We start from the raw sequence: 12,100 nt of genomic DNA on the forward strand, positions 1-12,100 counted from the left end.
GATTGTTTTGTCACTTGCATTGCAATATTTGGTCTACTCGGTATAGTTCCACAAAGTGGGATCAGGAGATGGATCGATGGGAATCTTTGCTTGCATCGTACTATTTGATCTACTCGGTATATTTCCACAAAGTGGGATCGGGAGATGGATCGATGGAAATCTTTGCTTGCATTGTCCCATTTGGTCTACTCGGTATAATTCCACAAAGTGAAATCAAGAGATGGATCGATGGAAATTTTTGCTTGCATTGTACTATTTTGTCTACTCGAGGTATATACTCTACGCAAACCTTACCCAACCTCAGACATAGATAGCGAGTTCGTTTCTGATAGACACTCAATTCAAGAAAACAAGCCTAATTACTTAGTGAGAAACAATAAACAACCCAAATAAGTTGCTGTCATATGACCAGGAGGTTACGAGTTCAAGCCTGAAAGCAGAAATGCAAGGTAAGACTGCGTACAACACACCCTTGTGATGGAACCCTTCTCCGAACCCTTCGCAAAGGGGGAGCTTTAGTGCACCGGGTTGCAAATCCAAAAGCAACAGTGAATTTTTATAAATATAGATAGGACTTTCACATAGTTCAACTGTGCTCAAAACCAATACTTCCTCTACTACCCATAGCAGCAAACTGTCTTCTATCTTCTATGTTCAACAAGTGCAAAATAACAGTGTTTTATAATCCAAGTGATATCAAAGTACCACATTAGGATAACAGTAATTGTCTTAGCTTTGAAAATGATTTTATGCAGCCGCTGCATAACTAGTTCTTGGTGCCAATATCCTTAACAGCATTGATCTGCTCTTCACCCATCGCAGACATAACAGACACCACGAGATCCTTCCCTTCATCGAACCCATCTTTAATCTGCACAACATAAAACAAACAAAAAGCTCGTCAGTAGGAGTGCCTTTTGGGACGGAAGTCATTTTTTCGCTCAATGAGTTCCCGTAAATATGGTTTCAGTAATAAAAGTTAATAAATATTAGCATATCGAAGAGTAGCTTGATAGAACTTTCGAGTAATCACTTGGAGAAAGAAAGATACCTGCTTCAGCAGATTTTCATCGGTGGGAAGCCGGAGGTCATCCTTGGTGTTTCCATTTTCAGTAAGAAGAGAGACCTAAGACAACAAAATGAACGAATCACAACGATATTGAGAACAAATTCAAAGAAAGAATCAGCCAAAGAAACCATAGAACTTCAATGGATAGAAACTCGGCAAAAAAAATAGCCCCGCTTTGAGATAAGTCATTTTCCACTACCACTTCCCCGCTATTAATCAATTCGGTCTTACTACACCAATAAAAACATCATTTCACAATTTTCTCTCTGCACCGACGACACACACAATGTGACACCAACCAGTTTCAGCATACCATTTTGAGCTAAGAATTACGAAGATGGAAGTTTCACGAGTAACCAAATGAAGCCTATAAAGTACTTTTGACATACGACAATGATGCTATAGTAACTTCGTTAAGGAAGAGTGTTTATTTAGCTGACAGAACTCGCATTAAATAACTTAACATAGAGCAGCAGTAAACAACGGAACAATTTTGTTATAGTAACCCTTTTATAATTGTTAGCTTTAAAGAAAACAAAGCATTTGTGTCCCTGTGCATGAGAGAGAGAGGGAGAGAACCACCTAGGCGGAGACTAACGTGCCAAGTAATCCAACAGAGTTGTCTTCTAAAGGACGAAAGAAAGGAATAGAAGCCATCATAGACACATCAAAGGAATAGAAGCCATCATAGCCACATCATTTGGTTTATACTCGAAATAAAAACGAACCTCTTATGCTACAACGAGTTGATTCAAAACTCAACAGGTCTCGGTTATTGATATTCATCAAAACCAGCCTGCCATGCCAACCTCAAGTATTCCTTTTTCTTTTATAAAGGCTCATTTGTTAATTTTTATTAATAAAGATATAGGAAAGGTGAGCTATGTTGCTCGGTCTCTTCAAAAATGTTGGTGGGTGCGTGTCGGATTCTTCAAAAGTAGTGCGTTTTTGGATAATCCGATACGGGAGCGGCAACATTTTTGGAGAGTCCGAGCAAAATAGAAGTTGAGTACTTATACATCCCAATTAAAGTGAAATTGCAGAAACTACTTATAGAGAATAAAAAACAACCACAAACATTAAAAAACAACGCCTAAAATAATTAAAATGACGTGATATTGTTCTCTTTTAACTTTTAGCTCCACGTAGAGTAGAGTAGGGTGACTGATCCACTTGATATAAGTGCGGTACTAAAAGAAAACTTACAAAACCATCTTCAGAGATGTCAATCAGCTGATAGTCGGTACGGTTCACATGTGGAACCTGAGAAGAACATGAATAGAACCAGAAAGAATCAAACTTTTGTAGCTGGTAACCCAAACATACAACGGTAGAGACAGAGAGAGGGAAAAGAAACACTTCATTACATCACAGTTGTGGGAGGAAGGAACAATATCTTCAAGTTTCTTTCCATTGAAAATGTCGATAGCCACAAAGTGACATTTAGCATGTCCGTGCTTGCCAGTTTTTGAAGTGGAGACCTCAACGACCTGCTCAAGAATATCAATAATATAACTCAAGAACCTTCTTTGAAGAGCAGCAGCAACAACAACAACATACACAGCGGGGTCTGAGGGTGGTGAAGAGTATGCAGTCCATACCACTACCTCTGAAAAAGTAGAGAGGTTGTTTCCGATGGACCCCAGACTTAGAACATAAAAGACAGTAAATAATGCCGTAATAAAAAATGAAACAAGATGAAACCAGAAATAAGACACCCACAGAGTAGTATATACACTATCTAACTGAAAGCACACACCTCACCCAAACAAGAAACTCCAACCTACGTGCATAGCCCTACGACTACTAGCATGACTACACCAAAGCCATCCTATCTATTAGCTACGACTCACTCGTATGAACTAGCCCTCTAACCTAATTCGCGTCAATGTATTCAAAAAATTCGACTAGTAAATGGATACACAAAGTTGCAACAAAAACACAACATAATAAATTATGAGTAATTCAAAACTTGTTGATATCTGATATATAATCTTGTTAATCTTTTCTGAAGTGAACCTATCTAGATTACAAGACTTCCACAGTTTATTTGTCTTGGCAGCTGAATAGTGCTTGAAAATTTAAGTCTTTAAGGATGCTAATTGTAACTTTAAAACCTGAAGAGAAAATAGTCAATTACCCCTCCAACCTTCGGTCTAAATCCCAACTACACACTCAACCTTTACTAAAGTCCCATTACCCCCCTAAACATTTTTTTTACTGTATTTTATACCTCTCCCATTGCTGACCTGTCAATATAAACAAACAATAACTCATGCGTGTATACACGCGCCTGGGCCCACTCCTACTTTTTCACTTTCTTCCTAAAACGAAATAGGTCATTTCCATGGATAACACACAAATGACACCTCTCAGCTCTCTATACACACAATCACCATCTACAACACAACACACAAAAAGACGCACACAATACATAGACTACTACACACAGCCAAACGCGAGAGATGGGAGAAACAGTGAAAGAAAAGATGGAGAAAGAGGGAAAAACAGAGAGGGGAGGTCCATCGGGGGAAAAACAACTTCTTTTTCTCATCTTTCACCGGCGAAACCACCTTTTAAATCCAAATCACCACCAACTTATTTTTTTCATTTTTTCGGACCAAATCCCGTCAGAAAACAATCGAAAACACCAAATTAGCGACGAAAATGCCTGAAACAAGCCCATCTCGCTATAAATCCACCAGTTCCGTCGAAATCCATCGGAAAACGAACAGAACAGATCTTTCCGCGTGTGAAATTCGGTAGGGGTTGTTCTTGATTTCGTGGGTTATTAAAGAACAAAAATAGGTGTACACAAGTTTTTCTGCGATTTGAAAATTAGATGAAAATTCTTCGTGTTCATTTATTAGGTTGACAAAATTGTGATATTGCAGTTGAGTAGATCGAAGAGAAGAAATCTAGCATTTAACTAGTCAGATTTTGCAATTATGGTGAATTAAAAATCCTTCTAGGTGCCATTATAGCAACTTCTCCAATATAAACGGTGAAAGAGATGAATTCATTTTGTAGTGATCAGCATTGCCACAATACGCGCAAACATGTTTGGAGATGAGATTTGGCGTTTGGAGATGAAGAGTTCCGTTGGGCCTTTTATTAATTGGAGAAGACAACATTAATTAATAATTAAAAATAATGACTATATTATACACTTGGCACTTAAAATAATAATTTTAAAGGGTTAATTCTACAACTCACGCGCCTATTGGGGGTGTTCTCACCTCCCATGACAGGTCAGCAATGGGAGGGGTATAAAATACAGTAAAAAAATGTTTAGGGGGTAATGGAACTCTAGTAAAGGTTAAGTGTGTAGTTGGGATTTTGACTAAACATTGGAGGGGTAATTGATCATTTTCTCAAACCTGAATACTCTTTCATAATTGTACTACTCAGCTTATATAATCCTGCAATGTTCCATTATTGCATAGGAGCATGAGCACTATTAAGATATTTTATCCTCTTTGACAACCTTCTTCGGACAACGTGAGGTAGCCATATCATATGTTGCTCGGACTCTTCGAAAATGTCAGCGGGTACGTGTCAGATTCACCATAAGTAGTGCATTTTTGGTGAATCCGACACGGGTGCGGCATCAAAAGTGAAGAGTCCGCGCAACTTAGGGCCTATATGTTCAGGTAAAACCATGATATTCTAAAAATTACGACGTTTTTGAATGAATGGATGTCATATATACATTGCAGAAGAGTTCAGAAGATTTAGACACGAAAAGGGTAAATATGCACAATTTGTCAGTGGCGCCTTGGAGGGTATACATGCACCAGTTTTTTAAAGAGGCGTATATCCACTCTAAATCGCAAAGTTAAGGGGTATATTTGCCCTTGTTCCCTTAAATCGAATCAATCAGCTTAAAGACACCCTTTTTCTTCTAACAGCAAATAGATCTAACAATCAACTAATGGAAGATCCAGAAGAAAATCTTGCCAATCAGATTCAAAAAACGACACAGACTGATAGACGACTCCAATAAATTTATGTGGCAAAAAATTATGAAATGTGCAACAAAAAGTAGATATAAATCCATAAAACTTAAAGCTTGGATCAGCATCTTAACAAGCACAAATATATGAAATAGAAGGGGCAAAAGAGTTCATAAAGATCTGATTTGTACAAACAGTCAATTCATAAAAATACAAAGATTCATAAAATATGAACTACTAGCAAGGAGAATTTCTTTAAAAAAAGAGAGAGAGAGAGAGAGGCAAAAGGGCTCATCAAGATCTGATTTATGAACATGCCCACAATTCATATAAACACATAAAAGATTCATAAAACATGAACTACTAGCAAGATGAAATTTTGCACACACAAAAAGAACACAAAAAACATAACCAAAAGGGTTCATTAACATCTGATTTTCTTTTTGATAACTGTGGTGTCCATGCCAGATTGCAGGCACCTCGACTACTACTACGAAATACCCAAGGGCGGAGCTACAATACTTTAAGGGGGTTCGGGCGAACCCAGTAGCTTTTACGTAGACCCTATATTTATACTATTAAATTCTGAATATATGGATATATTTATATAGTGCGAACCCATTAACAAACCATGTTGCTTGGCCTAGTGGTAGATGGACCATTGTTAAGGCCTCTCTTCTGCTGCGGAGGTGGGTTCGAACCCCGCTAGCATCATATATTTTTTTGACTTTTTATGCTTCTTTAATTTCAGAACCCACAGACTTCAAATCCCGGCTCAGCCTCTGGACTCAGATACCTGCCACCTCCCACCTCCCACCAGATACACGTCTGAGGTATCCGGTAACACGTAACTCTATCCACCAATCAAGATCTCACACTCAACTCATATAAAACCATAAAGATTCATAAAATATGAACTCCTAGTAAGGTGAATTTTTAAAAAAAATTCGAAACTGTTAGCAAGGTGAAATTTTTAAATACATAAAAAGCGGGCAAAAGGGTTCATCAAGATCTGTTTTTTACGCACACCAAATTGATAAAAACATATAAAGATTCATAAAATTATGAAGTACTAGCAAGATAAAGTTTTTGAACACACAAAAAGAATATAAAAGAACACAACCAAAAGATTTCATCGAGATCTAATTTTTACAAACACCAAATTCATAAAACCCCATAATGATTCATAAAATATGAGCTACTAGCAAGATAAAAATTTTGAAACACGGAATTTAAAAAAAAAAAAAAAAAAAACCAAAAGGGTTTATCAAGATCTATTTTTTTTATGACCATGGTGTTTGTGCCAGCTTGCACGCATTTCGACTAGTTCCACAGGACACCTGTCACCTCCCACAAGCATCAGGTATCATGTACCAATTACCTGTATCCACCAATCAAGATCTAATTTTTACACACACTCAATCCATATAAGCACATAATTATTCATAAAATATAACTCATAGCAAGGTGAATCTTTTATTTCTTTTTTTTTTTTTGTGAAACTTCTAGCAAGGTGAAATTTTCAATCCAAAAAACAGGCAAAGGGATTCATCAAGATCTGGTTATTACACCTACCCAATTTATCAAAACCCATTAAAATTCATAAAACTAGTAAAGTTGTTGCCATGTGACCGGGAGGTCACGGGTTAAAGCCTTGGAAACAGCCTCTGGCAAAAATGCAAGGTACGGTTGCGTACAATATACCCTTGTGGTGGGGCCCTTTTCCGAACACCGCGCATAGCAATAGCTTTAGTGCACCGGGTTGCCCCTTTTTTAGCTAGGTGAGATCGTTTAACACCCAAAAAGAAAAGGTAAAGGGGTTCATCAAGATCTGATTTTTACACACACCCAATTCATAACACCACACAAACACACACACACACAAAAAAAAAAAAAAAAAAGGGTTCATCAAGATCCAATTTTTACCCACACCCAATCCATAACAACACACAAAGATCCTAGCAAGGTAAGATTGTAAACACACAAACACAAAATACAAGAAGAAGGGTTCATCAAGATCCAATTTTTACACATACCCAATTCATAAAAACACATGAAGATTCAGAAAAATTATAAACTAACACACACAAAAAAAAAAAAATAACACCAAAAAAAAAAAATACAAGCAAAAGGGTTCATCAAGATCCAATTTTTACAGATACCCAATTCATAAAAACACATGGAGATTCATAAAAATTATAAACTAACAGAAACAAATTTAACACAAAAAAAAATTACAAGCAAAAGGGTTCATCAAGATCCAATTTTTACATATACCCAAATCATAAAAACACATAAAAATTCAAAAAAATTATATAAACTAATTTTTAACACAAAAAAAAAAAATACAAGCAAAAGGATTCATCAAGATCCAATTTTTACACATACCCAATTCATAAAAACACATAAACATTCATAAAAATTACAAATTAACAAAAAATAAAATAAAAAAGAAATAGACCTTGCAAGGACGTCCTTTGATAACTATGTAACCGTTTTTACGTATAGTACCAGCTTGTTGTGGGTATGTTTTTGAAGCACCAGCATCTGCCTTTGACTCAAAATGATGTTCCTCGTCCGACATGTTTTCCCTCTCTCTCTATAGGATTTTCTTTTTGCTATTTGGGGGAAAAAGAGGTGAAGCTTATTTTATTCACAAGGGGTAAAAATGGAATAATGATAAAAAACAAAATTACAAAAATGGTCCTTTGGTTTTTGTAATAGGTCCAAAATAGTCCCCTTTGAGGTGTTATTAGTTGTGTTGCTCGGATTCCTTAAAAATATCAATGGGTGTGTGTGATTCTTTTTCAGAAAATGATGTATTTTTAAAGAATCATATATGGGTGCGGTGATATTTTTGGGGAGTTCGTGAATGTGGGTTCTTTAAAAGTTTGTTAAAAATGAGTTATTTTAATCACCAGCAACGACATGCTCGGTGTGAAATCATGTTTTTGGTTTTGAAGTGGGTAGAGTGTAGCATGCCTTGCTTCAACTTCGTGAAGGTAGAAGATAGAGATGTTATCTTTGAAAGACGGTCAGCTAAAGTAACGTATCGTTAATTAAGTATGGTAAATAACGTCTAGTGACTCAAACCAAGGGACGAGAAACTCCGAAAATACTGTTAATACTATTGATATGCAGGAAGAAACTTATTTTGCTGACAACAGAACGACGCTCGACCATGTGTTAACCTATAATCCTAATTCGCGATCCCCATAACTTACAATCTAAGTAACAACATGTCCTCGATATGTTGGAGATGAGTCATATTCTGTCTAATCATTTGTCCAACCTCGTGAAGGTATAGATGTTATTTTTAAAAAGACCGTTAGCTAAAGTAACATATATCGAAATTGATTAAAACACTAGAATCAAGGGACAAGAAATTTCGAGAATAGTGTTGATACTATTGGCATGCAAGAAGAAGCTTATTTCGCTGGCACCAGAATGATGCAACGCCGACTAATTGTTGACATGTCACCCTAATTCGCGATCTCCATAACTTACAATTTAAGTGATATTATGTCCTCAGTATGTTGGAGATGCGCCATATATCTGATCATATGTCCTCGATGCTTCGTTGGTCTATATTTACCTTTCTTGAAGCTCATCGTAGTCAACCTCTCATACTTCCTTAAAGTATCTGCATCAGTTTGTCCACCACGGAAGTCATCTCCGCCTTATTTTGGATATCTTCATATCTAATTTTATCTCTTCTCGTAAGTTTGTACATTCACTTCAACATCCTTATTTTCACTGCTCCGATCTTTTTGAAATAAGAATACTTAATTAGTCACTATCTGCCCCACGCAGCATAGTCGGCCTAATCATTTTTTTTTTACAAAAATTTACCTTAACATTCTTATCACATAAGACTCTAGAAACAAGGTTAATTTATTTTGTTCATCCTGCACCAATGTAATGTGCCACGATTGTCGATCTACCCATTTATGTAATATTATGAAAGATTTAGGCTTAATTTACCGCACTATAAGGATTGTGGTGATATAAGTACAATTTCTTTTTTATTTTTGTTGGAGGTGAAGATTTAACTTTATTTTTGTTTACATCAAATCAATAAATTTATTATACATCATGTTATGAAACGGACAATAGTAATAATACCACAAAATGAAAGAAAACAAGAAAAGCACACACAGATTTACGTGAAAATCCTTGACCGAAAAACCTCAGGCAGAGGAGGAGGCAGTTCACTATGATGGAGAGAAGTACAAGAAGGGAATGTAAGTCTAATGAACGTATGTCAACCACCAAAAACAATCCATTAAATGCACTTATATAATACGTGCGTACAAATAAATCTTAAACTAAAAAATATACAGGTACATATTGGCCCGATCCCTCCGCTACCATCACAGACCCCATAAAAAAATCACAAACATGAATCACAACGTAAACTTTTCAGGGTCGGATCAATTAAATTTGGATCACAAACTTTAATACATCAGTTAAATTACTGAACATTGATAGTGTAGCTTAATAGATCAAAACAAAGTTATGCATATCAATATTCAAAACTAAATATCATGGAGATTATAATTGCAATTTATCAATATTTCATGGACTAAAGTGCCAATTTCCATTATAATAAATAAATAATTCCCATTTTGCTTTGAAAAATAAAGAGTCCCATTAAAATGGAGATTCTTTATTTATGACCAAATTCATGTGGAAAGGTACATTTGCTTATTTGGCTTTAGCAATGGTCAATGGGCATTTTAAATGTTTTATATGACCCCATTTAGATTTTATTTTTTTTTTGGTTTCCAAGGTATCCCCTTTAAAATTTTTAATTAGTACTTATTTGCCTCATATGATATCCTCTTTCATTAATTTGCGAGTGTCTTATTTTTCCTATCATTTTATTGTGTATTTTTATATTTTTTATTTATTATATTAAAATTTATTTTGAGTCGGGAGTTTATAGTTTTTGTTTGTTATACTAGTGTTTGTTCTGAGTCTGGAGTATATCGAAAACAATTTCTGTATTTTATCTAAGATAACCGTATGAACTGTGTACACTTTACGCTCCCCAAGTCCCACTTTGGAGGAATACACCAAGTATGTTGTTGTTGTTGATATCCTCCTTCGTCCATTTTATTTATCGTCCTCAATAAAAGTAGATGATTCAAAATCATTATCATTATAAAAAGTTTAGGTATAAGTAGTTGTTGATATTTATAATACATAAAATTTCATTTAATTTAATCATAATTGACATTTATGTCCTTTAACTTTGGCTGTACATAGGTAGACACTTAAACTTCTATAACGTTGAATAAGTATATACTTAAACATGTATAAAGTTGAACAAGTGGGTACACACATTTTATTTGGCATAATACATACAAGACGCTACATAGAACGCACGTGTTTACTAATTCAACTTTATACAATTTCAAATATCTACTTATATATATATATATATAATTGAATGACATAGACAAGGGCGGAGCCAACCTTTGGAATGGGGGTTCACCGAATCCTCTCGACAGAAAATTATACTATTTATACATCAATAAAATTATATTTTATGTATATATAATAGATGTTGAACTCCATTTAACTAGTTTTTCTTCAAACTTTAAACCTCCTTCGTAGAAATTCTGGCTTCGCCTCTAAACATAACTATCAGTTGAGTTGACGCCAAGTTACAGAGTATGCTTATGGTATACAATTTATAAATTCTACTTAATTTAAATAGAATAAATTAGTTTGAGAAACTAAGAAGATCAAGATAGTAGAGAGAGCTTATCAAACGTGCATGGGGCTGCTTCACCCTTAACCAGAGGTCGAGGGTTCGATCCTGAATATGGAGAAAACTCTGTTGGGAGCGTTGTCACCTTAATGGGCCCTGCAACGCATGATCTGTATTAGTCGGGATTTCAATGCGGACACCGAACACCGGATGAGAAGCCAAAAAAAAAATGTTTTTTAAAAATTTTGTAACCGAAAATTATTTATATTTATTTAAATTTTTGTAAATGTTAAATTTCAAATCAACTACAGCTAACATTTTAGTGAAGGAATCTATTCGTTTTTTTTCTCTTTTTTTTTTTATATATATGTCCAAATGATGGACATCCTTCACTAATTTTTTTTGTCAATTAAAAAAAAATCCTTGAAATTGACAACATCTAATATTTTTATCTTATTGGATTATTGGAGATGGAATGAGATGCTTCCAGTGAATTGACAGCACTAGTCCAAATACTGAAGCTAGTTTTTTTATTAAATTGTATTAATAGCAGGTTTATTTTGACTTCCATATATTCAATGTAACGTTCCGAAGTTTTTCCTAGCTAAATTCCCTCCTAAAGTATCACGCATGGGTTTCTAGAGTGATTTATATTCATTTTCTTGTGGAATTCCTTAAATTTCAACTTTTCATCACATAAATGAAGTTTCCGTCGACATAAGATTCGTTCAAAACGGACACTCAGTGAAGGAGTTATGGTTAATCTTAGTCCTAGTCGTAAAACATCATCATCTGGGGGCTTGACGCATCGCGGAGGGGGCTTTTTTAGCAATTGTCAAATTTCAGTAACATAACGCGATGGTGGCGCGTCATGCTAAAGTTCCAGGTCCCAACCAGTAGGACAACACGATGACTCCGCATCGCGGTGACCTTAAAAATTTCGTTCGCCAATTTCCAATGAGCCACCGCGATTGTGGCGCGTCGCTGTGGCCCACGAAATCGGGCTCCCAGTTATTCTAATACTCGTCTCATTAAGGATATTTGGGGTATTTTCCAACCCTTTATCATCTCTAACACGGGATTTAATCCCAAGAACCTCAAAGTAAGTGTATTTTCATCAAAATCTCTCAAGAAACTCCACTAGGGTTTCAAACTAAAAATCCTCATAGCTCAGGATTTAACCGTGAGTTTTAGAAGATAATTGGAGATTTGGAATCCTCGCATCGTAGGCTTCAAGGAGCATCCTTTAATTTCTGAAATAGAGGTACGTGGGGTTGTCCTAAATTTCATGAGCATGATTTTGAAAAGAATTTACACAAGACTTTACTATCTATACATTTACATATGCTTTTACAA

At 35.5% G+C, this 12,100-nt stretch overlaps 1 protein-coding gene across 1 annotated transcript; it reads right to left on the minus strand.

Annotated features, from left to right (window-relative positions):
- Positions 1-528: 528 nt before the first annotated feature.
- Positions 529-7,706, minus strand: LOC107877613 (eukaryotic translation initiation factor 5A-2). The gene is made up of 5 exons (XM_016724306.2): positions 7,487-7,706; positions 2,437-2,559; positions 2,276-2,332; positions 1,052-1,126; positions 529-871 (listed from the first exon to the last, which is right to left on the minus strand). The coding sequence occupies exons 1-5, from the start codon at positions 7,607-7,609 to the stop codon at positions 767-769; spliced, it is 483 nt and encodes a 160-aa protein (XP_016579792.1). The 5' UTR covers positions 7,610-7,706; the 3' UTR covers positions 529-766.
- Between the last annotated feature and the right edge of the window lie 4,394 nt (positions 7,707-12,100).

This window comes from Capsicum annuum, chromosome 7 (assembly GCF_002878395.1).
Source record: "Capsicum annuum cultivar UCD-10X-F1 chromosome 7, UCD10Xv1.1, whole genome shotgun sequence".
Lineage (NCBI taxonomy): Eukaryota > Viridiplantae > Streptophyta > Magnoliopsida > Solanales > Solanaceae > Capsicum > Capsicum annuum.